This window comes from Pseudophryne corroboree, chromosome 5 (assembly GCF_028390025.1).
Source record: "Pseudophryne corroboree isolate aPseCor3 chromosome 5, aPseCor3.hap2, whole genome shotgun sequence".
NCBI lineage: Eukaryota > Metazoa > Chordata > Amphibia > Anura > Myobatrachidae > Pseudophryne > Pseudophryne corroboree.
The window spans coordinates 217255333-217282642 of NC_086448.1; the positions used below are offsets into that span (position 1 = coordinate 217255333).

General features: G+C 42.3%; 1 protein-coding gene across 17 annotated transcripts in view; it reads right to left on the reverse strand.

The window, feature by feature from the left end:
* PARD3 (par-3 family cell polarity regulator) overlaps positions 1 to 27310 on the reverse strand; it is a 919963-nt gene that overhangs the window by 276938 nt on the left and 615715 nt on the right. For 7 of the 17 annotated variants that reach the window (XM_063922114.1, XM_063922110.1, XM_063922113.1 and 4 more), the window contains 5 exons: positions 16668 to 16898; positions 3715 to 3753; positions 3312 to 3362; positions 1330 to 1377; positions 165 to 212 (listed from right to left, as the gene is read on the reverse strand). In XM_063922114.1, coding sequence (XP_063778184.1) covers positions 165 to 212; positions 1330 to 1377; positions 3312 to 3362; positions 3715 to 3753; positions 16668 to 16898 — 417 coding nt within the window. The remainder of the gene's footprint in view (positions 1 to 164; positions 213 to 1329; positions 1378 to 3311; positions 3363 to 3714; positions 3754 to 16667; positions 16899 to 27310) is intronic. The other 10 variants (XM_063922121.1, XM_063922120.1, XM_063922117.1 and 7 more) reach the window with 6 other exon arrangements.

A 27310-nucleotide genomic window follows, 5' to 3' on the forward strand; every position in this document is an offset into this window, starting at 1 on the left:
TGCCAAAACATTACAAAAATATAGTAACATGTAAACATAAAGTACTGCTCCTCCCATCACATACATGTGTAAGGCTGGTAAGTCTCTATAAACATGACATGATCCACAGGGTGACATGTTATAGAAAAGGCAACCAGCGACGCGTTTCCCAGTGTAACACCTACCCAACTCTGTTGAGCTGTTCTTTTGTTCCGTCAGTGTCTTATTAGCACCTGACAAAGTATTAGTAAAATGTGGTTAGATGGCATGTAAAGTACTATTCCAATTGTAGTTGTCAATATCTGGCTAAAAGGTTTAATAGCCTCCACCAAACACCAGTGTATTAGTGACACCTGGAAATGTCCTGTAACAATAGATCAGTAGCTACTGGATGTAACTACTTGCTGCACCGCCACTGAGCAGTTTCTTATGGTAAAACACTGGTAACACAAACATTGTCTCTAATTTATAGACCTGTATCTTACAATGTGGCCTTATAAACATCTCCTTCCTACACAGTAATACAGGAACCTAGAGAGTACTCTATCCGGTATCTCTCATGGAGAACATCACCTTAATTTCAGCAAGCACGTTCCACAACACTATATTACACCTTTATGGCCTGTACTTATTATGCTGGTAAAGCTCAATGGCACACCCATAATGGGAGTGATCTGTGTACTGTACACAAGCCAACATTTCAGCTATAGATTTAGACCAAGGGATTGCCATTGTGGGCTGTCCATCGATGGTTGCTATCGATACCATAGGTGATAACAATCGATGGTACACAAATCATCGATAGTTAGCACCACTCGATGGCCACCACTGAAATGTGGTGGCTGGGCCGAGTACCAAAAACAAAAAACAAACTAACAAAAATGGGGCGGAGCTTAGCAGTGTCAGGGGTGGAGCTATGCTCCGTGTCACGACACCTTGCAAAAAATAAATAAATATTCATTTATGCTGTGCCATTGATGGAGAGAAACCATCTGGTTCTCTCCCATCGGTGGCAAAAACATTTGACATCAAACCATCGATGATTAGGAATCATCGATGGTCATCCCTATTTAGACCCATTCTAAAGGCTATTAGGATGTTTACTAGCTGTAAATTCCAAACATCCACATTATGTTTCATACTCTACAACTCTACTACATTGTGCTCTATAGTGCACCCATCACATCAGAGATATCGCTCATCTCCACCACCACCAATAAGTAAGGAGTAGCAGGCCATCACAAAAACACCATTGCATGTGTGAGATGCGGCAAACATTAGACTACGATTCCCTAGAAAGTGCCACAAAAACATTGTGTGCAAACAGAGAATCTTTCACACCTCACCTACCCCACTCTGCAGAGCGGTCCAATGCCTCCAGCTGTGACCTACAAGCACCTGTTGAAGCATTAACAATAATTAGGATGCACTAAAGGGTGGAGATCACCACAGTAAAATAAATATCTCTTATTCTAGTGATGATATACAGTCGGATGTAAATGTCTTTTTGGGGGCTGAACTGAATACTGTACATGCGCACAAAATATTTTATTCTTGCCTATATAGATAAGATGCATGTTGTGCATAGGATTACAGGGGCAGAGCAATGGATGGAGGGGGCATGCAGGGGGGCATGCAAGCACTGGCAAACTCCAGATAGGGCGTGTTCATGCAAATGCAGCCCACAACAATCAGGTGGTGGATCACTTGCGGGTGCGGGGCTCCTGGTGCAATGTATGAACGAATGATGAGGCCATGTGCATCTATCCCTCCCACAGATATTATTACTATTAGAGCGGATGTGGTCAAAATCAGCTTGCCATTTGATAGGGGAATGGAATGGATGTTCCTACTTAGCTGAACCTAATTAGTACTTTTAGTTTATACTAGCTGTTCTACCCGTTCTTCACATGGGCGTTTCTGATTTTCACGGTTATAAATATAAATGAGTGTTAAAAATGTGGTAAATCTATAGAGATGTAAATATGAGATGTCTTATGGTAACTAAATATTTATCCATGGTTCTTGGCGTTACCCGAGAAGCACCCATAGCAGATATGGTAAAAAGTGACTGGACCATTTTTCTAGTTTATTAAATTCTACACACTGGAGGTACAATACAAATTTTGATCCAACTGTCTGTTTGGGCGTTATCATTCACGCAACGCAAGAAACGCATTGGTAATGATGTCATGTCAACCCCTGTTCATCCCCTTAGGGGAGGTTTATTAAAATTCTTATTAGATCGTTTTCCTATTTCCCACCTGCAGAAAACCTATGTTAGATTTCATCTTCCAAACATATCGGGAAGAGAAATAGTGATGAGTCAATGTGAGTGAGTGAGAAAGGGCTTTCACATTTCTATATATAGATATGCATCTTAATTGTTTTAACATGGAGAATGTGCCCTAGTCCCAGACCCTGCTCTTTACCTACGTTGGGCTAAGGACCTGGAAACTTTCCAGGTTATAGACCTGACAATTTCCCGGGACTGAAGTGGAAAAGGAGTATAACTAACAATTTGAAACATCCTAGAACAATGGACCAATAATAATGACCTGGATGCAATTGATTGCTGCACAGTCACTGAGCACTGCATATTTCTCTGCAGTATTTCATAGACAAAATACACCATAAAGTAGAAGCTTCTTATTAGTAAAAATATGTCTCCCATTTACTGAATGACACAAAACAGACCTTTATTTTACTATGTAACCTAATCAGCATCTCCTTCCTACACAGGAGTACAGTTATCAAGAGGGTACCCCAGTCTCCCTCATGGAGGACGAACTGTTAGCTTACAGTGACTTTTTATAAGGACATCGCCTTCCTACACAGTAGTGCAGGCACTTACAGACTTCCCCATCTAGTCTCCCTTTAAATTCAACAAACAAGTTCTACAATTCTACATTACACCTTTACAGTCTCCAGGTCTTTCTATCTGACTCACCTGACTGCACTTATTGGTAATATATTACTGGACAAATGATGTATATCATTATGTTGGTGGCAACAAGCCCTGCCATTCAGTTCTATCTGAGTGGTCAGTGTAAGGCAAGAACATGTCATTTACAGATACATAGCTAGAATCAACCACTGTAAATTCCCAAACTCCACTCTATACTTCATTACATAGAAATAACCTAAATGTTCTCTATATCGCACACACCACATTCCGAAATGTTGCTCATCTCCTCTAATACCTGTAAGTAAGAAACAGAAGCAGACCATCCACAACAACAGGAGTGCATCTGTGAGGTGTGGAAAACATTCCCTAGAAAGCGCTACTTAAATATTTTGTGCAAATATGGTTTCCTTCACACCTCACCTACCCCAGTCTGCTGAACTGTCCAATGCTTCCAGCTGTGACCTGCTAGCACCTGCTGAGTATTAACAATAATTAGGATAAGGAGTAGGATTTGAGGGGAGGAGGGGGAAGGGGGGGGGGGGACGGGGACGACGACATTGGTTGATGACGTTACATTTCAATACAATAAGAAACACCAGAAAATATTATCCTCTACAAAAAAACTGTGTTCTAAAGTGACTAGTAAGATTAATAGTTCTAAGCTCTACATTTCTCAGCCTGTATATTGGAATAATTTGTTACATATAAAGAAATCACCCAAGTTAACTATCATCCAAGTGAACTATCATCCACCACCCATTGATGGCGTGAGGATTATGGATCTTGAGAAAGCCAAGCAATGTCACACACCTCTGTACCTCACTTACCCCAGTCTGATGAACTGTTCAGCTGTGACTTAGTCGCACCTGTGGAAGTATGACATGTAATAGAGGTCTCAAACTAAAGCCTGAATGTGCTCTGGGTTTCATATATCACACCACATATCTGATAAAACAGATATTATAGCTGGCACTACCCTAGCTACTGTGAGTGCATACTTGCAGCAGTTCTATCCCTACAAGAGGCCCATCTGAAAACATACTGATCTCTGCATAGAGAAAACTGGATAACAATTCCTTTTATACACCCTGAGTACTGGCTGGGTGTGCAGATTCCCGTTACCACCCCAGTTATGCTGAACTGAGACGCGTACAACTCTGGACAGATTGTAGATGCATGAGTTAGGTTACACAGTGCTACAAAACACAAGGTCTGGCCACAAAACAGACTTGTGTGCATCAGTCCCAATCTATTTTATATCACACAACAATCAGGTTTGTTGCTTTACTTATTTGGAATAGGATTTCTTTTAGTTTTAAGACGTAAGGAGATCCATAAAAATTAGTCATCAGACAAGCATGCATAGATCAGCCTGAAATAGGTTTACCTGTTGGTTATTTACTACATTTTCCATTAATAACTCTGGCACAGTTACTGCTCTTTATCAGATCCTTACCTACAGATGTGTCCGCTTGTTCTAGCCTCCCAGCCCTTCTTGTTACACCATGCCATGACTTAGTAGTGCCGAGTGTCTTTTTGTGCGTCTTTTTCCATTAAACTGTGTCTTATTCAAAAAATGTTGTGACCAGGACACACAAGCAGCTTTTGACGATTCAAACGATATGTGGCATACCTAGATTTCGTGTGTGACCGCAGCTGTATCTGCATACAGAACGCTACACTACAGTGTATTCGCAAAGTAATGTGAATAAGACGCATTTTCGGCAAAACATAAAAAAAGACACCCGATCCTAATGGAGTTGCACAGGACCTGTCAGCTCACTCACGCCAGAAAGCTCCAGCTACGTGGCGTACTGAGGCAAGAAGTATGAGGACACATCTATAGCAGACATTAGGCACAACTAACAATTACCAACTAAAATCCTCATGACCTCTAAGAGCAGAATGCAACCAATTTGGTAGACAACTATATACATTGTGATTTACATGTGATTGTACATACCTGTTTGTCACTTTGCTCTATAATGCACAGTTAACATACAGCAGAACAACACCAGTAAATAGGCACCTGAACTTTTAACTTGAACAGGTAAAACCTTACACTCTCAGCTTAGAAAACACTGGTTTCAGCTCAAACTAACTATGTTCCACAAATTGATTTTCTGCATTGCTCTTCATGGAGTATTCATAAAGTCCATTGCATCATTCAGTCTCCCAGCAACTCACCCCTCTGTAAATATTGCCCCCCTCAATTCTACACTCCCCTCTTATTAGCACTCATGAGCTTTTTACTTCCCTATACTCATTGACAATAACATCTACAACCTCTTACCATAAAAAACTTTCACAAACCTCTGACACCCACATTTATCTCTCTCTTCTGCTTCTGATAGCTGGTGACATTTCACCAAATCCAGGACCCAGCCACTTGCATCACTCGCATTCACCTGATTCACAGCAACATAGAAATCCAGCTAACCTCATAAACATCACGTCTTCCATCACCCTCCAGATCACTAAAATGTGCCTTATGGAATGCACGTTCTGTTTGTAACAAATTAACATCTATCCATGACCTCTTCATATCTAACAACATCAATCTGCTGGCTATAACAGAAACCTGGCTCACACAATCTGACACAGCCTCCCCTGCAGCACTGGCACATGGTGGTCTCCACTTTACACACACCTCCAGACCCGATAACCATAAAGGAGGAGGAGTTGGACTTTTACTTTCCCAATCTTTTGCATATACTGTTCTACCACAGGTTCCATCACTCACATTTACATCATTTGAAGTACATTCCATTAGGGTTTACTCTCCTTTCTCTCTGCATGTTGCAGCTATCTACCGCCCACCTGGGCATCCAAAACAATTTTTGGAAGATTTTTCTGCCTGGCTCCCTCACTTTCTATCCTCTGACATCTCCACCATTATCATGGGTGATTTCAATATTGCTATTGATTGTCCAAAATCTGCTGCGCATGCCTCCAAACTACTCTCTCTAACCTCCTCTCTTGGCCTCTCCCAATGGACTGACTCCTCTACTCTTCAGGCGGGTCACTGCCTTGATCTAGTATTCACCAGACTATGCTCCATCTCTGAACTCACTAACACTCCTTTCCCCCTATCAGATCACAACCTTATCACCTGCATGCTTTCCTCTGTTAATTCAAACCCTGTGTTGCGGAAGTTCTCCAATCTTCCTCAAACTCGCAGAAATATTAACACAATTAATCTTCAAGAACTTTCCACTTCACTCCAACAACTGCTTTCACCTATTTCTGCATTCACCTCTCCTGAGATGGCTGTATCACACCTTAATAAGACTCTAGAACTAGCCCTTGATGAAGTGGCTCCAGCTACCCATCACACTCCACGTAGGCCTAGATGTCAACCATGGCACTCCAAATCAACAAGACAACTACAAAAACTCACACGAAAACTTGAACGTCAGTGGCGTAAATCTCGTATTTCAAGTGACTTCCTCACATATAAGACAGTCTACCATTCTTATAAAAATGCCCTGGACACTGCCAAACAAACATATTTCCAAACTCTTATCTCTGCTCAAGCCTCTAACCCCAAACGACTCTTTAATACATTTAAATCACTTCTGAATCCTCCCGCACCTACCCCACCAGCCACTATCAAGGCACAGGATCTTGCTTCCTACTTCAAGGAGAAGATTGATAAGATACGAGATGAAATGGTATGCTCTTCGGCAGCCAGTGACCTGCTCCGTTCTGTACCTGAACCCTCTGGCACTCTTTCTTCATTTGATCCCACAAATGAAGATGAAGTATCATCACTCTTCTCATCCTGCTTCTCTACTACCTCTCCTCTTGATCCTTTACCCTCACAAATAAGTAAAGCTCTGTCTCTGGTGCTCATCCCTACCTTAACTAACATCTGTAATCTCTCTCTCTCTACTGGTATTTTTCCTTCACTCTTCAAGCATACAGTGATTACTCCCATTTTAAAAAAACAAAATTCTGACCCTAATGCTCTCTCAAACTACCGCCCTATCTCTCAGCTCCCTTGTCTCTCTAAGCTACTTGAGAGACTTGCCTACACTCGACTCACACACTTTCTTAACTCATACACTTTGTTGGACCCACTTCAGTCAGGCTTCCGTTCCCAACATTCCACAGAGACGGCACTGACTAAAGTGGTTAATGATTTGGTCACTACGAAGTCTAAATGCCACTACTCACTGCTTATTCTTCTAGATCTATCTGCTGCATTTGACACTGTAGACCACTCTCTTCTCATACAGACACTACAATCCCTAGGTCTTAAAGACACAGCCCTTTCTTGGTTCCTATCGTACCTATCTAATCGCTCCTTCAGTGTTCGCTTCTCTGAATCTACCTCCTCTTCGCTACCTCTTTCAGTTGGAGTACCGCAAGGCTCAGTCTTGGGTCCTCTGCTTTTCTCTATCTATACCTCATCTCTTGGTAAACTAATCAGCTCTTTTGGTTTTCAGTATCATCTGTACGCAGATGATACTCAAATCTACCTATCCTCCCCTGACTTGTCCCTATCTGTACTGGACCGTGTCACTGAATGCCTTTCTACCATCTCATCCTGAATGACATCTCGCCAACTCAAACTTAATATTTCAAAGACAGAGTTAATTATATTTCCACCGGCCAATAGTAGGTACCAACCTGATATCTCGATCACTGTTGAAAACTCTACTATCTACCCTACCCCACAAGCTCGCTGCCTAGGTGTCATCCTTGACTCTGATCTGTCCTTTGTTCCCCACATTCAATCTGTCTCAAGATCATGTTACATGCATCTAAAAAACATATCCAAAATACGACCATACCTTACACAAGACACTGCTAAAACTTTAATCCACGCTCTCATTATCTCCCGCATTGATTATTGCAATAGTCTCCTAACTGGTCTTCCCAAAACAAGACTCTCACCACTACAATCCATTCTGAATGCAGCGGCGAGGCTTATCTTCCTCGCTAAACGTTCATCGTCTGCAGATCCACTCTGTCAATCCCTCCATTGGTTACCTGTACTCTACCGCATTCAATATAAAATACTTTTACTCACACACAAGGCCATTAACCAAACTACACCAATGTACATCACTTCGCTTATCACAAAATATCTCCCAACCCGACCTCTGCGCTCTTCACAAGACCTGCGTCTCTCATCCACACTCATTACTCGCTCCCACTCACGACTGCAGGACTTTCATCGGGCTGCACCCACCCTGTGGAATGCCCTACCACGCACAATAAGACTCTCCTCTAGTCTCCAAACCTTCAAGCGTTCCCTCAAAACTCACCTCTTTAGGCAAGCGTATCAAATTCCTGAACCGCCCACATAACTTTCATAAACCTTCCTATCAAATTACATCCACTCTGTACAGTCCACACATATCCTCACATGTCTTCTCATTCTATGCAATAGATAGCACCTTTCCTTGTGTACATATGCCTATTTCCCTATAGATTGTAAGCTTGCGAGCAGGGCCTTCCTAACTCTATGACTGTTATCACCCAGTTTGTTATTATTATTTCAAATTGTAAAGCGCAACGGAATTTGCTGCGCTATATAAGAAACTGTTAATAAATAAATAAATAAATAAATAGTGCACACATATTGGTATTATGGTGAAGTGCTAATCCACATCACAGCACTGAATCCTTTCAATTGTCTGCATAATGAAATGAGATCTACTAATCACAGGATGCACCAGATGCTGACATAAGTTCCTCCTTCATTCCTTGCTCATATACGATAATATTCTGAGTGACGTATTATACCTTATAATATAGGAATTCTATATTGAGGTCATTTACACCATGAAGCCTATGGGGGTAATTCCAAGTTGATCGCAGCAGGAAATTTTTTAGCAGTTGGGCAAAACCATGTGCACTGCAGGGGGGGGGGGGCAGATATATCATTTGCAGAGAGAGTTAGATTTGGGTGGGTTATGTTGTTTCTGTGCAGGGTAAATACTGGCTGCTTTATTTTTACACTGCAATTTAGATTGCAGATTGAACTTACCACACCCAAATCTAACTCTCTCTGCACATGTTATATCTGCCCCCCCCTGCAGTGCACATGGTTTTGCCCAACTGCTAAAAAATTTCCTGCTGCGATCAACTTGGAATTACCCCCTATATGCACTGATGTAATGTGTCACACAGGTGTCTAAGTAGATGGCGTGTGCACAATGTAGTCATACAGCGGTAGAAGGGTTAACCTGTTAGTGCAGTACTTGTATAACTACTAAGGGTATTAAGCAGTATCTGAGCACTCCCCACATCATTTGACACAGTCAGCTAGCTGAGCCTGAGAGATGCAGAAAGCTGGAGCCACACTCCATCTAACAGTCCCCCACTTTGATGATGCACCAGAGAGGAGCAACATGACTGCACCGAGTTGTTTCACAGCAGAAAAGAGCAAGCAAGCTTTTTGTGACCAGAAACCCAAAACAAGGCAATCTGCTGCTCTTATCTAATTATGTTACAGCCTCTCAACTTTCCTGAAAGTGCCAATTTAGTAACCAGCTGGGACTATACAAGTAACGAAGAATTGTTGTGGATAAGCATATAGAATAGTTACAGAGTCGACAACCAAGCAGGTTTCTCAGATGGCACAAAGGTGTGTTCTCCTGGAGCTTATAAGCATCATACAATGAGGGACCAATACATTACTAAATAAATACACCACCATGAGATAAAGAGCAGTATTTGCACTATATAAGTGCAAGAATAAAAGTTAGAGTTTTCTGTGACCCCTACAGCTGTATGCAAATATGCTAATGAGCAACACATAGCATCATACTCACCTTATAGGTCTAAATACTTATGCAGTGCAAAATTGAAATAGGATTTATCTAATTTTAAAAAAAATCACAAAATGAAATACCAAAAACAGAAATAAGTAAAATGATTTAAAATAAATAAATAAAAAGTACAAAATTAGAAGTGAAACTACCGTTGCAGCTAAAGGCTTATGAAGCCCAGAAGCAAGGGCTGGGCCTATCTAACTGGACAACGGAATTAGTAGTGGCTATGTTCGTAACCTTGCCAGTCATGTTTATGTACACCAGTAATTAAAACATTGCTCATTGTTTCTCGCATCTCTATGACATCATTAAATAAAAACTCCTTCAGAAAAACATTACCTGTGAGGCTACTGTGGAACATCATGGCTAAATGAATTGCCCGTCTATGTGGCCAATTTTACACTATTGCACTGAATCCAGCTTGGTCTCCTATGACTTCAAGTCCCACCAAAGGGCCGAATTCAATTAGCTGTGTAAATGCATTTTTGCGATAAACAGTGATTTTACAGCAAAATGCGGTAAATTCACGAAAGCGTTGATTAATGGTCTGCAAATTTCAATTTACCAACAATTCACCAACTGAGCAGGTGATAAACTTGGGGAAGATCCTTATTTTAAGGTAAAAATGTCTGGATTTGGTTCTGAACCCCGGGACAACCCCCGAATGACTAATTAATTATTTTTAATGAGCATTAATTACGTAATTTTATTGGGTGAAAAAGTGCAAAATGATGGAAATTGGGGAAGAAGGTATGGGACAGGTATATTGGGGTGCTTTTTGAGTGGGACAAGTGATTTTAGAATTGCAGGTGGGAATAATCAGTCTGTTTCAACTTTTTTTTTTTTTAAACGTCCCCTAAAATGATCCAAATATATACTTATACCCATTAGTATGTACCCCAAGTTTAATTTTAGCACATATTTTGACGAAATTTTATTTTGCTTTCTTTTTTTCCTTTTTTTTTTTTAAATGCATGCAAGTTTTATGGCTCGTTGATAAATAGGCCCCAAAGTTTGGGATTTAACTGAATCCTATGGGTTTTAGAAAGACTTGGGTTTTAGTGTCTCCTTAGCATGCAGCCAACTCAACTTAATTCCGAATTTTCCTGTGATTTGTAATTCCCGATACAAGTGTTAAAATTAAATGAGTATTTAATTAGACGTACAGTGCCTTGCTAAAATGGGTATACCAAAGTATATTGTCGGGCGCTAGAATGGGGTGTTTTCCTAGCTGCTGTATAAGGGAGATAGTCAGTCTCCCTACATATACATGAAGTAAAAGAAAAGGAAAACAGCGCTAGATTCAAATTGATTCACATTTATTATATTGGTGTTAAAAAGATAAGATTAAGATAAAATTAAAATTAAGCTAACAAATCTCACATGAGAATATAATGTCCATTGACAAATGGGGATAAGGAAAAAATTTTACTATATACTGCTGTTGTTTTTGCAACACCTTATGACCGTGTTCCTGATAGATTAGTCAGATTCACACATGAGGACTTAAAGATGTCAAAATGTCCAATGTTACCAGCCTTGTGTTCCTATATGAGGATCCATAGTGATGTCAAATGGAGAAATAGCGTCAGGAGAAATCAACTGCTACATACACCGACTACACCAAGAAAGACCTGTGGTTCCATTGCTGCCTTTACAAGATTCTGGAGGACTTTTTCGGTAATTCACCAATCCGGCTTTATTTCCAAGCCTTCCAAGCCTTTTGTGGACCAGGATACCTACCAAAATTGCATGGAGTTCAGCTGCTTTCAGGCACCATCGCTATGGATCCTCATATAGGAACACAAAGCTGGTAACATTGGACATTTTGACATCTAAGTCCTCATGTGTGAATCTGACTAATCTATCAGGAACACGGTCATAAGGTGTTGCAAAAACAACAGCAGTATATAGTCAATTTTCTTCCTTATCCCCATTTGTCAATGGACATTATATTCTCATGTGAGATTTGTTAGCTTAATTTTAATTTTATCTTAATCTTATCTTTTTAACACCACTATATTAAATGTGTTCAGGAATTTGAATCTAACACTCTTTTCCTTTTCTTGTACAGTGCCTTGCTAAAGTATTCACCCCCCTTTGCATTTTTCATGTTTTGTTGCCTCACAACCTGGAATTAAAATGGATTGTTTGAAGGTTTCCATCATTTCATTCACAGAACATGCCTACAACTTTGAAAATGTTTTTATTTTTATTTTTTTTATTGTGATGCAAACAGCAAATTGGACAAAAAAACAGAAAACTTCAGCGTGCATAACTATTCAGCCCCCTAATGTCAGTTCTTTGTAGAGCCACCTTATGCGGCAATTACAGCTGCCAGTCGCTTTGGATAAGTCTCTATGAGCTTGCCACATCTTGCCACTGGGTTTTTGCCCATTCCTCAAGGCAAAACTGCTCCAGCACCTTCATGTTGGATGGTTTCCACTTGTGAACAGCAATCATCAAGTCTGACCACAGAGTCTCAATTGGATTGAGATCTGGGCTTTGACTAGGCCATTCCAATACATTTAAATGTTTCCCCTTAAACCACTTTAGAAGTATGCTTCGGGTCATTGTCCTGCTTGAAGGTGAACCTCCGTCCCAGTCTCAAATCACAGGCCGACTGAAGCAGGTTTTGCTAAAGCATATCCACGTATTTAGCACCATCCATCTTTCCCTCGATTCAAACCAGTTTCAAAGTTCCTGCTGTTGAAAAACATCCCCACAGCAAGATGTTGCCACCACTATGTTTCACTGTGGGGATGATGTTCTTGGGGTGATGGGATGTGTTGGGTTTGCGCCAGACGTAGCATTTTCCTTGGTGGCCGAAAAATTCAATTTTAGTCTCATCTGACCAGAGCACCTTCCTCCATACATTTGGGGAGTCATCCACATGCCTTTTGGCAAACTCAAAACGTGCCTTCTTATTTTTAACACTAAGTAATGGCTTTTTTCTGGCCACTCTTCCATAAAGCTCAGCTCTAGAAAGTGTACGGCTTATTGTGGTCACATGCGCAGATGCATCAGTCTCTGCTGTGGAACTCAGCAGCTCCTTCAGGGCTACCTTTGGTCTCTGTGCTGCCTCCCTGATTAATGCCCTCCTTGCCCGGTCTGTAAGTTTTGGTGGCCGGCCCTCTCTTGGCAGGTTTGTTGTGGTACCATGTTCTTTCGTTCTCATGTTCTTCTTTGAAGACGATGGATTTGATGGTACTCCAGGGGATCATCAAAGATTTGGATATTTTTTTTATTTATTTTTTTATAACCCAACTCTGACTTGTACTTCTCAACAACTTTGTCCCTGACTTCTTTGGAGAGCTCCATGATATTCATGGTGTGATGCCTCTAGCTTAGTGGTGTTGCAGCCTCTGGGGCCTTTCACAAAAAGTGTGCTTATACTGACAGATCATGTGACACTTAGATTGCACACAGGTGGACTTCATTTCACTATTCATGTGACTTCTGAAGGTAATTGGTTGCACCAGAACTTTTGAGGGACTTCATAGCAAAGGGGGTGAACACATATGCACATACCAATTTTCAAATTTTAACTTATAAACATTATTTTTTTATATATATTTTTCTCATTTCCATTCACCAATTTAGACTCTTTTGTGCAGATCCATCATATAAAATTCAGCTAAAAAAAAATAATAATGACAGGTTGTAATGAAACAAAATAGGTAAAAAGCCAAGGGGGTGAATACTTTAGCAAGGCACTGTATGTTTCTGTGTGCCAGCACTATCTAGGTTACCCAGGCAGGAATGTCTCACTCATCCCGGAATATTTTTCTCCCGTAATTACCTAGTGGTAGGCTTTAGTAAATGGACAAATCGTGTAAGATGCAAATATAGTTCACTGTTAGGTCACTGAACATACAGTAAATACACAATATAAAGAGCAGATTATTTTTTACGACTTTAACCATAAAGTGGTCAGAGATTTAATTTAAAGTCCATCTGAAGGGTAGACTATAAAATATGAAAGCAACATATACAGGTATGGAGGAGGGGATTAGTGAGTGCAGATGCCAGGCCCTGCAAGGGTTAATGGGCCATGTGTCTGGAACATCACGATGACTTAGTGTATCAGCACATTTCTCTCAATGTTTTTGGGCCCCCATTTAGGAAGACTTTAGCGATACTTGAAACCAGCCTAATTAGGATCGCTTTACACAAGTATAACCTCTCAGGCGTCATGGCTAGACAAAACGTAATTTAATTTGCTGCCATTCATGAAGAAACTTCCCATTGTGCAATGACCTCAGCAAACATAATTTAGTAATTTACACAGACATTTTGTGGGTGGAGAAAGGAAGAGCACAATTGTGTATGGTGGCTCTGACATGCATGGATAGAAGATTGATGAATAATTACGATTCATCATTAGTAGGCATGCCATTCTTCATTGCGCTGCTTGCAGAAAAGTGCAGGAAAACCCCATTTCCTCACAAACTCTTGTTGCTCACAGATTTTAACTAAATCCTGTAATTATTCCCAATGAGAGGAAACAGACACAACATTTACCATCCTCAAACACTAAAAATACACCATAGCATTACATAATACACAATGCAAATGCTGTCAGAGAAATCATGGGCTCGTCTGATAGCTTTGCTATTACATTTAAGTGCAAACAAAATAAAACTGTAAAAAAATAATCTAAACATACAATTTTTTTTTATACATGTTTGGGAATATATTAATTCAACACACAGTGTCAGATAATGCATCCGTTTTATTTTCATTTCAGCTACTTTTCAAACTGTTTTGAATGAACAAAAAAAAGTGAATTAATTATTTTGTTGGTGAAACCAACACTTACTATATACAAAACTCCCAACTTTTATGTCTACGGAGTCGGGGAAAAAGGGGCGTGGACTCGGGTGAAGTGGTCATGGCTTTGTGGCATGCATAGGGCATCTATTCAGAGATCACCGGCTGCTTTGCAGAGCCAAGCAGCGGGTGATCAAATGCTCCCCAACTACCCCCCACGGGAGGGACAGCGGGACAGTGTCGGGCTGTCCCGCGGGACTGTCCCGCTGGATTCAGTACAGTTGGGAGGTATGCTATACACAGTATTCGCTAGCCATTACTGACAATACAGAGGCTTACGGCACTCAGGGGCAAATGTATGAGGCATGGAAAGAGTGGAGAAGTGTGCTAGCTGAGAAGTTGCCCATAGAAACCAATAAGCTTTGAAGTAACATTTATCAAGTGCATTCTATAAAATTATATGTAGCAGCTGATTGGTTGGGCAACTTATCTACTCTTTTCACGGCTACAAACATGAGGCTCTATGCCTCATTAATAAGCAATGTCATTAAATTCTGGTGCATTGACAGGCCTCATTCAATACGCAGTGGTGCTGCACACACAGTGTGTACATAGGGTGAAGACACTACAACGTTCCCTGTGTGGAGGGCGATTACTTTTAGTGTTACTTTTAACTGTATATATATATAAATATATATACACACACACACACACACACACACACACACATACATACATAGACTTGTATACAGGAAACGGGTCACAAAGTGAGGCAAAGGAAATAGGACTGGGCTACTAGAGTGACAGACACACTTACTGGTGACCCCACTTCATTATATGTAATCTATACAAGGACACGGAACTGGAAGAATATTTAATCAGTAAAAATAAAATACTGTAATAACAATTTTCTGCTATATCCATGCTAGGAAGAAAACAACCTCTCATATGACTATAGATGAGGTTATCTGTACTTAAGACCTTCCACACAAGTCTATGTAACTACTATTATTACGGGAAGTTGGCGGATGACTAAAGTGTTACAGAGACAGATGTAGAATGTCATGGTGCGGCACTATACATTATTGCTTTGTGAGACACACAGTGCTCCGCAGCACAGTAGGTAATATAGAACATGCAAGGTAGAAAAAAAGTGAAGCAGACATCAAAACAAAGGGTAAGGAAGGCTCTGCTCATTATATACTATTGTCCAAATGGCAAAGCTAACACTACATATGGGTGTAGTACTGGTGACCGGTGGTCTCCTGACCGCCGGTCACCTTACCGACGCCGGGATCCCGGCAGCATACCGACGCCGGGATCCCGGCGGGGAGGGGCGAGTGCAGCAAGCCCCTTGCGGGCTCGGTGGCGACCTGCGGTCGCCACGGGTTCTATTCCCACTCTATGGGTGTCGTGGACACCCACGAGTGGAAATAGTCCCTGTTGGTCGGCATGCCGACCATCGGGATAGTGAGCCGTCGGGCTCACGGAGGTCATGTGACTGTCGGTCAGCTGACCGGCGGTCACATGAATACCACCCCTACATACAGATATCCGGACTGAAATTGCGTATTTTCTATATATTATTGAAGTCTAGTGTCACACCATTCTTAGTTGAATTTGTAAAGTAGAGAATATAACAAATAACAATGTAAAAACCTGAAGTGGAAGAAAAGAAAATGTGCAGCACAGGTAGAACAGCTTGATGCGGCGCCACAAGATTCTTGGCTGGAAATAAACATATATTTTCAAGGTTTCTAGCACTGACGCTCTATGACATGGCCTTAGTGATGTGAGCACTTTGTAAGGTATTTCTGTGTTTAATCAATTAAGTGGACTGGTGTATTGAACTTTCCTCAATAAAACCCTACTAATTCTACTAGAGGGAAAAAAATCAATTGCTTAAATTGGGTACATTGCTACTTTGGGACATCAGTAGAAATGGAAATAAGCAGTAATAGGGTCTGCTTTCTGTAATTTCCATCCAGCTAATAGGTCTGGGAAGAGGAAAGTGAACATGGAGAAGTTTCTACAAAGTCCTCAATAGTTGATGATGTCCATATCACAGCTGAAGTTTGTAAAAGGTGTATGTGTAAATGTGACGGCTTTTCTTTTACTGGATGTGGGTAGGAACAGACTAAAAAGAAATCAACCTGAAGAGAACTAAAACAAAATTACCCTTCCTCCCACCCGATGCAAACAAGTAGTGCGTAACTTACACGTCTCCATGCCTTCATCATCATCATCGGCAGCAGGTGGCTTGTCATAGGACTTGTCAATAGCAGCTCGGAAGCTCTCATTGCAGCCACGTCCGCGAATTATCCGTGGGCGTGGGCGATGGAAAGGAATGTCACCATTCAATGTCACCTCGGCCACGGCTGTCTGAAGGCTTTCTAATGAGCTGGATTTCTTCAGGCCTAATGAAGGACCGACATCTCTGCTTGTGGAACCTTAGAGGTCAAAAGGAAAAGTTAATTGGGATTAGTACGAGACAGTGCATGTTTGATTATTCACATCCTCAATGAAACTCTGTGGGAAGGTGTGTCAATTAAATCCCTTTGTAAAAGTTTCTTTTTTTTTTTCTTCTTCTTCTTCTTCTAACACAGGTCTGTTAGGACATGTCATTTATAACTCATTAATGTGATCACTGCAATTTTCTTTCACCCTGGTGTCCCCAAAGTATAAAATCAAACAAAAACAGAACATTTAATACATGCACAACTGATCTTACAGAACGAGGACATTCAAAACCAGTTTAAACTAAACCTACAGCCAAACATAAATGTAACAGTTGGATGACCGGAGAAATATTCACCCCTTAGTGACCAAACCAAAAGTTACTTTTTCCTTTTTGACTTTTTATTACCTCACTTTTTTATTTCTTAATTTACGCATACGGGTCAATTGTTTTTGTTTCCCCAAGACAGATATCCTTTAATCTGATCACAAACCTCTTTGATTTGTATGCATTTTCCCTCAAAATAGTCTGATGTAAATATAGGGATTAAGGACAAGTGTGCCCATTTCATTTGTATCAGCTCAGGCTGAGCGCAACGTGTGAGAATGACGGTGCGTCAGGGAGCAGAAATGAGCAGTTCCCAGCACACACAAATGAGGGTTTAAAGATGCTCAACTGGTTCTAATAAAAACATCAACACAATAAACCCTTACCTATGTTTTTATGGCAAAGTTCATTGACCTTTGTTTCTACACATATATATATATATATATATATATATATATACATACACATATACTACCTCTTGCGGGCCCTGGAGCTGCACTCCCGGACTCCGGCCCTCCTCCACTGTGAAGCCGCAGCCTGGATTAGCGGTACTGCCCGGCAGTGTCCGTGCCGCTCCTGCAGCCCGGCCTGACGCCTCCTCACCGGGCTGATTTGCCTCCCACTGACCCCCCCCCCCCCCTGACTTGTTCTGTGGACAGGGCTTCTGCTGGAATCCAGCCTTCCTCCACTGTGAAGCCGCGGCCTGGGTTAGCGGTGCTGCCCGACCGATGCCGTGCCGCTGCTGCAGCCCTGCCCGACGCCTCCTCACCAGGCTGATCTGCCTCCCGCTGACCCCCCCGCCGCCGGCCTGCTCACTCGTTCGGCGGACAGGGGTCTGCCTGCATACGCAGACCGTAGCTCTGGGCTCTGTGAGGCACCAGTCCGCCATCTTGAGTTAGTGTCAGGGGAGGATAATTCTCTCCCCCTGCACTTTACATTGCCTGGGCAGAGCTCCCTCTCCTCCTCCAAGACCCATTTCTCCACCCTACACTATTGCCCACATAAAGTCTATACAAGAAAAGGACCCCTTTCCTTCCAAGGATACACACAGGCTGCTGGAAGTTTTTGTAATATCTATACAGTGCTTCTGAGATCACACTGCATCTATCCCTTGCTACTGGTGCACTGCTGCCGCCTTGCTGCCCTATTACAACTCTGTTGCCCAGGTGCTTAAAGACTCGGAATTCGGTCGGACGGTACTCGCTACTAACCGGAGGTAAGCTGCAAGACTCCCCACCCAATGCTTGCTGCTGTTGATGTGCCCTTCTCCACCGGCTCCACAGGCTGCAGCCATCGCTGACTCCTAGAAGGCACGCCGGGGTCCGGCCATCATGCTTATTACCCTGCAGCTGCGACTGTGTTCACAATAGTCACATATAGGCCTGTGCCTAGACTTCCACTTGCATCTAGCAATCAGTTCAATTGGGCACCCAGCCCTTTGGGTCACACAGATTCAGTGGGGAGCCTCAATTTAGTAGCAAGCATAGGCCAGTTCTTACCCTCAGCAACATGCAGCTCTGCTGGATGCCGGCATTCAGCGTTGAACTCCCGATGTAAATCCTTTCTCCTAGACCCACCACTCATGTAACTGAAGGTCCTCCGTGTTCTGCCTCCCTGGCCTACACAGCTGGTCTCCTGAATACATATACCTAGCACACAACCCATCCTGCTCTTTTACATCACTCCATCATGCCCCCTAAAAAGCTAAAAGTGGCATTGCCACCCAAGGTGTCCTTTCCCATGCAGAAGACAACCCTTGCCCCTCCATCATCCCTGGGTGAATCTTACGCTACCTCCTCAGGCCTATTAAAACTGAGTAGCCCACTGAACACCATGTCCATTTCAGGCATAGATGTGGACTCAGAAGCCCCCGACTGTGAAATCTCTATGCCAGGTACTGTTTGCATTCAAGTCTGATCTCGCTGACGACCTCACGGCGGCAATCAGGGAAGTAAAGTCAGACTTAGTCGAGGTGGGAAACCACATAGATCATTTGGAGCACAAGATGGAGGAGCTTGTGGCCTCTCATAATGACCTCATTACTGCACATGACCAGCAAAGTGCCGATCTGGACACACTTAAGAGATAAAATGACTATGGAGACCGCTCCAGACGTAACAGCAGCAAGATCAGAGGTATCCCTGACAAAGTAGCTAACTCAGAATTGGAAGGCTATACCATGGCCTTCTTCCGTAAGTTACTACTGGACGTGAATGACCGGGACCTGCTTATTGATCGAATCCACCGTTTACCACGCCCACGCACGGTACCCACTGATCTTCCTAGAGATACCCTCCTCCGCGTCCATTTTTTCTCCACTAAAGAAAATGCTGAATGGGGATATTAAATTGTACGTGAAGATTATTGCCACTCGAGTTAAGTTTCTTTTACCGGATTTGGTCCACCCGGACCAGGTCAGGTTGGTGCCCGGAAGGTAAGCATCGGATAATACTCGCAGGGTCTTCAACCTACTAGGATTCCCTACCGACTGACCAGGGACTTCTCCTGCTATCCTTAGATGCTGAGAAGGCATTTGACTGGCTAAGTTGGCCGTATATGAGATCAGTCTTATTAAAATTCAGTTTCTGCGGCCCGATCCTTGTCTCCATGCTTGCACTGTACAGTTGCCCCCCGGCCTGGGTATTTGGCAACAGCTTTTTATCGGATGGGTTTACCAATGGTACAAGGCAGGGCTGCCCCCTGTCCCCATTAATCTTTGTATTGGCTATTGAACCTTTGGCGGCAAAGATCCGCCTTGACCCCTTATTCCCTGGTGTACTTCTTGGAAACCAGCCGCATAAAGTGGGTCTTTTTTCCGATGATGTCCTTTTATTTGTACCCAGCTCTATGCTGTCCCTTCCCCATTTGAACTCTATACTAGAAAACTATAGCAAGGTCTCTTATTACAAACTTAATACGTCAAAAACGGATGCCCTTCCAATTAACCTCCCTGATCCCCTCGCTACCCTTCAATCACAGTATCCATATAACTGGCAAGCCTTGTCAATTCTCGTCAATTAAAAATGTAGATATACCGTATTTTTCGGACCATAAGACACACTTTTTCTCCCCAAAAATGTGGGGGGAAAAGTATGTGCGTCTTATGGAGTGAATAAGACGTGTTTGCGGGTAGCGCCGGCGGCCGGCGGGTAGCGGCGTGTCCTGGATGCTGCTGCTGCGCCGTCATCAGCAGAGCGCCCGCATCTCAGCAGCAGAGCCGGCATCATGTGACTCCCCTGCTCCCCCCCCACCTCCTCCCTCCTCAGGAGTGCACCGCGGGAGCGTTAGCTGAGAGCCTGGACGCGGGGAACCACTGGTACTGTCAAGTATGTGTGTGTGTGTGTCTGTCTATGTGTATGCTGGCTCTTATGTGTGTGTGTCTCTGTATGCTGGCTCTGACAGAAGGCTGCACTGTACAGAATCCTTGTAGGAGTCTAAGAAATCACACAGAAATATCTCTTAGAGGTTGGTGAAAACTAGGGAGGCAGCGCAAGGATGATAAAGCAGAAATGGTTCAGAATATTTTTTTTCCAGTTTTCCTACTCTAAAAATTAGGTGCGTCTTATGGTCCGAAAAATACGGTGTGTATATATATATATATATATATATAAAAGAGAAAACAATGGAGGGCGCAATGGTGAGTGTAATCATCAAAAGTGCTTTACTGATAAAGTATTCGCTCACATACATTGAAAGTAAAAGGTAACCAGCGCAGGTAGACAACTCGTGTAGCCTCCGGATGGCATACACCGATGTGTAACGTTGCTTCAGGAATACCGAAAGGCCGCTCTGGACATCCAGCCGCACGGACAATCAACGGATCTCACACGCCGCTCGTCTGGGCAATGGATCCACGTCACAGGTCCTGCTGGTCACGCCCAACGCGTTTCGTCACGGGACTTCGTCAGGGGGTTGATTGTCCGTGCGGCTGGATGTCCAGAGCGGCCTTTCGGTATTTCTGAAGCAACGTTACACATCGGTGTATGCCATCCGGAGGCTACACGAGTTGTCTACCTGCGCTGGTTACCTTTTACTTTCAATGTATGTGAGCGAATACTTTATCAGTAAAGCACTTTTGATGATTACACTCACCATTGTGCCCTCCATTGTTTTCTCTTTTACATGTGCTGAGGAGTACAGGTTTACTCCTGGAGGAGGACTGCAGCAATAATACATTGGGACTTATATATATTTTACAGACTATATTGTTTTAATGCGCAACTGTATCTTTTTTCATATATATATATATATATATATATATATATAACAATAGAGGAATTGGCGCCAACAATTCGTATCAATGCCTAATATTATAAACAGAAACCTTAATAGGTTTCGATATCAAAACATATTGGTGACATGTTCCGTCTAAAAACGTCTTTTTATTATAAAAACATAGTCAATATTTTTATTTATTTGATAAATCACTTCACCATTCTTACAGATCAATGATCACAATAACAGTAAATTGCAGGTAATTTTCTGTAATTTCCTCTTTATCCTTAATATTGATTCATAAAAAGACTTCATAAGAAGAAAACCCAACTCATTTCGTCTTTTCTCCAAGACTTCATCAGGGGTGAATGTCAGCTGAATGGTAAGTATGAATAGTGTATGGAACCACAATCTCAACAAATCATTCATGAGTGCTTGATGACCAGACCCTATATGCCACTGGGACTTTCAATTGGCCAATCAGTCAAGCCTTGTAATAAGACAACTTGCATATGGAAAATCAGATGCTCAGTTTCAAAGACAAATCACTTAGCCACAGTGATAGTCACTGTGACACAGATGATGAGCCACCTTTGCAGATCCATTGAGGGTTCGCCGGCTAAGTGATTTGTCTCTGAACCTGATCATCTGATTTTCCATATGCAAATTGTCTTATTACAAGGCTGTTCAAGGATGGTTTTATCCAAGAACTTGGGAGGACTGGCCATGCCAGATCTCACCCTTTACCATGAAGCGTGCGTATTGGCACATCTAAAGGCGTATGGGGTTATTAATCCTGATCTGGGGTGGGTGTGTCTGGAGAGAGTGGCATGTACAGCATATCTATTAGAAGATATATTAAAGACCCCTAAGAGTCTTCGACCATCTTATTTACCAATACTCCCCTCTACCCGTGCATCGCTACAAACATGGGACAAATTGGCGGCAAAACTTACCAATGTCCCGCCAACCTTCACATCATTATCTCTTTGTGCCCTGGCAAAACCAATTCCGAATTTGAATGTTTCCCGATGGCACGTATATGGCCTCTGCAGCCTGAGTGACTTACTTGATGGATCAGTGATAACGCCCTTCCCTACCTTGAAATCTAAATTTGACTTACCAGAATCCGCACGATTGAGTTACTACCAAATTAGACACTGGTGGAGTACGCTCCCTTCTATCACCAAAGACATTAATCCGTACACTCATCAGGTCTACACTAGGCTGTATAGGACTGATTCTAAAGGCGAGGTTTCCTATTGGTATAAACTACTCATTGCTTTATTACCTAATCCTAGAGTTAAGGCGCAAATTAGGTGGGAGGAGGATTTAGGAATTGTCTTGTCCGATTCTCAATGGAATAAGATCTACATGTCCTCATACAGTATGTCCAAATGTCTTAATTACACAGAGATGCGTATGAAATTACTGAATAGGTTGTACCTGACCCCAGACAGACTTCATCTGCTTTGGCCCTCATGTTCTAAATTTTGCTGGCGGCAATGTGGAGAAGTCGGTGATATTTACCATGTTTTTTGGTCATGTCCCAGTTTACCCGCCTTTTGGGGGGAGGTATTCACTTTAATAAATAACGTCCTTCATACGTCTATAAACCCCTCTCCTAACATAGCATTGCTTCATCTGATGCCAGATTCAGTATTACCCCAACACAAATATGTGCTGGGTCACATCCGTATAGCGGTAAGAGCTGCCTTCGCTCAGAACTGGAAACAAATATCACTGCCACACATTTTAAAAGTTATTAAAAAAAATTGACTTTCATTTCGAGATGGAATCAAAATTTCTGGCTTTATCTCTCCATCCCCCTTAGAAATGACTAGATTGGTCCCTATGGCAGGAATATGGAAAAATTAGAGCTCAGACCCAGGCCTTAAATGACCCCTCCAGCTCTGACCCAGCCCAATTTCCTCTGAACGAACCAGACACCACCCCTAGCCCAGGCTGCTAAATTGTGTCCTACCCTTATATACATTTTATTGAATGTATATGTGAATAATGTTTACAATTTGAATGTATTGTAATTACATTGTTGTTGATGTGTGTGATCCCCCCACTACCACCTGTACTGTTCCCCCTTTCCTTTTTTACTTTCTGTACCCCAGCAACATGATGCTGTCGTATTAAAAAAGAAAAGAAAAAAAGACTGGTATACAGTATATTATAGTATGACAGGAAAGGCTCTGCCTCACCTCGCGTCACTGATTTATCTAAGGGGGTTGCATCACAATATGCATTACAATGCCCATGATTTTTTTATCTATGTAAATTGAAAATGAAAAGAACAACCAGACCAATGAGTATGGAACATTTTGAATGTCATCCACTGTGGTATGCAAAAACACAAGAAAATAGCCACTAGAGCTCCTCTTGTAACCTCCATTTTGATACCAGTATCAGAGAGAAGTGAATGTCTTCGACATATTAAGCAGCAGGGCATGCCACTGTCTTGCTGACATTTACTGAAAGAACAGACATAGCTTATTAATTAGTATTGGCTTGTCAAGTGCAAGTTCGAGATGCTTTGTACAGATAGCACTTAAATGACAATGCCTCATAGAAGATGCCAGGCTCATTACATGAAAGTTGATGTACTAAAATCAATCCTTCAGTGGACAAGTTTTTGGATGAGAAACAGACAAGAGAAGGAAAGAAAAAACCCCACAAACGTTTGTATTGTAGGTGAAGCCAAAACCCTGAACTCTGATCATAACACATTTTAACAGTTATAAAATATGGGGGGTATTCAGGTTTGTCAGCAAATGAAAAAAGCACACTAATGGACAAAACCATGTTGCACTGCAGGTGGGGCAGATGTAACATGTGCAGAGAGCGTAAGATTTGGATGCGTTATATTGTTTCTGTGCAGGGTAAATACTGGCAGCTTTATTTTTACACTGCAATTCAGATTTCAGTTTGAACACACCCCACCCAAATCTAACTCTCTCTGCACATGTTACATACGCGCCACCTGCAGTGCAACAAGGTTTTGCCCATCAGTTTGCTTTTTTGGTAGGCTAACAAACCTGAATAAAGGCCTATATACTAAGGCTGGGTACACACAATGCTGACCGCCACACACAACTACAGAGCAGCCGATTTTGGTACTGTAAGCATAGGCACTAATCAATCGGCCGCTCGACATGTCTGGCCAGATATGACAACTGGATCCTAATGCCTGTCCAGATCAATAACATCACTGAGGTTGCTGCGGCTGGCGCATAAGAGATGGTCAGCGGGTCGGCCACAAACAGAGGCCAGACATGCAGATATATCTATATATCAGGCTGATGGTATCTCTGTATGATGGCAGGACGGCTGTTAAATGATGTTTATGTCTCCTGATGACGGTCTGCTATGACCGAAAACGTTTGAGCTTACCTCTGGATAACTATAATGGACTGTGTTACACAGTCATGTATGCTGTCTGGGCAATAAACTTTTGCTAAATATCTCATTAAGAAAAGACTGGTGAGTGCTCCATTTTTTTGTATCTACAAGTGGATCCCCTGGAGGGTTTTCGTGGAAGACACCCCAGCTGTTGTTCCAGTATTACACGTGAGTGCGACTCTCTCTGTATATATATATATATATATATGTGCTGCAGGGCTGACCTGATAGGTCTGTGAACGACTTATCGGGTGTACCCATCTGGCGATGAACTGCCGATAGATCACTCATTCCCCATCAAATGATATATTGTTCAAGTGTATACCGAGCCAAAGTTTCAGCTATTGGTCAACTAAACTAGAATAAAAACTTGGGAAGTGATTACATTTGGAGTGATTTTGGAATTGCTAACGCACGGCGACTTCCATCGCAGATACAGCAGCCCAACAATGCTTAATTTACTACAGGGGACAAGGTAAAATGAGTGATGCTGCAGTTATAATGTACTGCCGTTACCAGTGTTCCCCTAGCACACTGCCCAGATATGAATCGTTGCATTGTAATATAATGGAGGAGGAGTTGGACTTTTACTTTCCCAATCTTTTGCATACACTGTTCTACCACAGGTTCCATCACTCACATTTACATAATTTGAAGTACATTCCATTAGGGTTTACTTTCCTTTCTCTCTGCGTGTTGCAGCTATCTACCGCCCACCTGGGCATCCAAAACAATTTTTGGAAGATTTTTCTGCCTGACTCCCTCACTTCCTATCCTCTGACATCTCCACCATTATCATGGGTGATTTCAATATTGCTATTGATTGTCCAAAATCTGCTGCGCACGCCTCCAAACTACTCTCTCTAACCTCCTCTCTTGGCCTCTCCCAATGGACTGACTCCTCTACTCATCAGGAGGGCCACTGCCTTGATCTAGTATTCACCAGACTATGCTCCATCTCTGAACTCACTAACACTCCTTTCCCCCTCTCAGATCACAACCTTATCACCTGCATGCTCTCCTCTGTTAACTCAAACCCTGTGTTGCTGAAGTCCTCCAATCTTCCTCAAACCCGCAGAAATATTAACACAATTAATCTTCAAGAACTTTCCACTTCACTCCAACAACTGCTTTCACCTATTTCTGCATTCACCTCTCCTGAGATGGCTGAGACTCTAGAACTAGCCCTTGATGAAGTGGCTCCAGCTACCCATCACACTCCACGTAGGCCTAGATGTCAACCATGGCACTCCAAATTAACAAGACAACTACAAAAACTCACACGAAAACTTGAACGTCAGTGGCGTAAATCTCGTATTTCAAGTGACTTCCTCACATATAAGGATGTCTACCATTCTTATAAAAATCCCTGGACACTGCCAAACAAACATATTTCCAAACTCTTATCTCTGCTCAAGCCTCTAACCCCAAACGACTCTTTAATACATTTAAATCACTTCTGAATCCTCCCGCACCTACCCCACCTGCCACTATCAAGGCAAAGGATCTTGCTTCCTACTTCAAGGAGAAGATTGATAAGATCCGAGATGAAATGGTATGCTCTTCGTCAGCCAGTGACCTGCTCCGTTCTTTACCTGAACCCTCTGGTACTCTTTCATTTGATCCCACAAATGAAGATGAAGTATCATCACTCTTCTCATCCTGCTTCTCTACTACCTCTCCTCTTGATCCTTTACCCTCACAAATAAGTAAAGCTCTGTCTATGGTGCTCATCCCTACCTTAACTAACATCTGTAATCTCTCTCTCTCTACTGGTATTTTTCCTTCACTCTTCAAGCATGCAATGATTACTCCCATTTAAAAAAAAACAAAATTCTGACCCTAATGCTCTCTCAAACTACCGCCCTATCTCTCAGCTCCCTTGTCTCTCTAAGCTACTTGAGAGACTTGCCTACACTCGACTCACACACTTTCTTAACTCATACACTTTGTTGGACCCACTTCAGCCAGGCTTCCGTTCCCAACATTCCACAGAGACAGCACTGACTAAAGTGGTTAATGATTTGGTCACTACGAAGTCTAAAGGCCACTACTCACTACTTATTCTTCTAGATCTATCTGCTGCATTTGACACTGTAGACCACTCTATTCTCATACAGACACTACAATCCCTAGGTCTTAAAGACACAGCCCTTTCTTGGTTCCTATCGTACCTATCTAATCGCTCCTTCAGTGTTCGCTTCTCTGAATCTACCTCCTCTTCGCTACCTCTTTCAGTTGGAGGACCGCAAGGCTCAGTCTTGAGTCCTCTACTTTTCTCTATCTATACCTCATCTCTTGGTAAACTAATCAGCTCTTTTGGTTTTCAGTATCATCTGTACGCAGATGATACTCAAATCTACCTATCCTCCCCTGACTTGTCCCTATCTGTACTGGACCGTGTCACTGAATGCCTTTCTGCCATTTCATCCTGGATGACATCTCGCCACC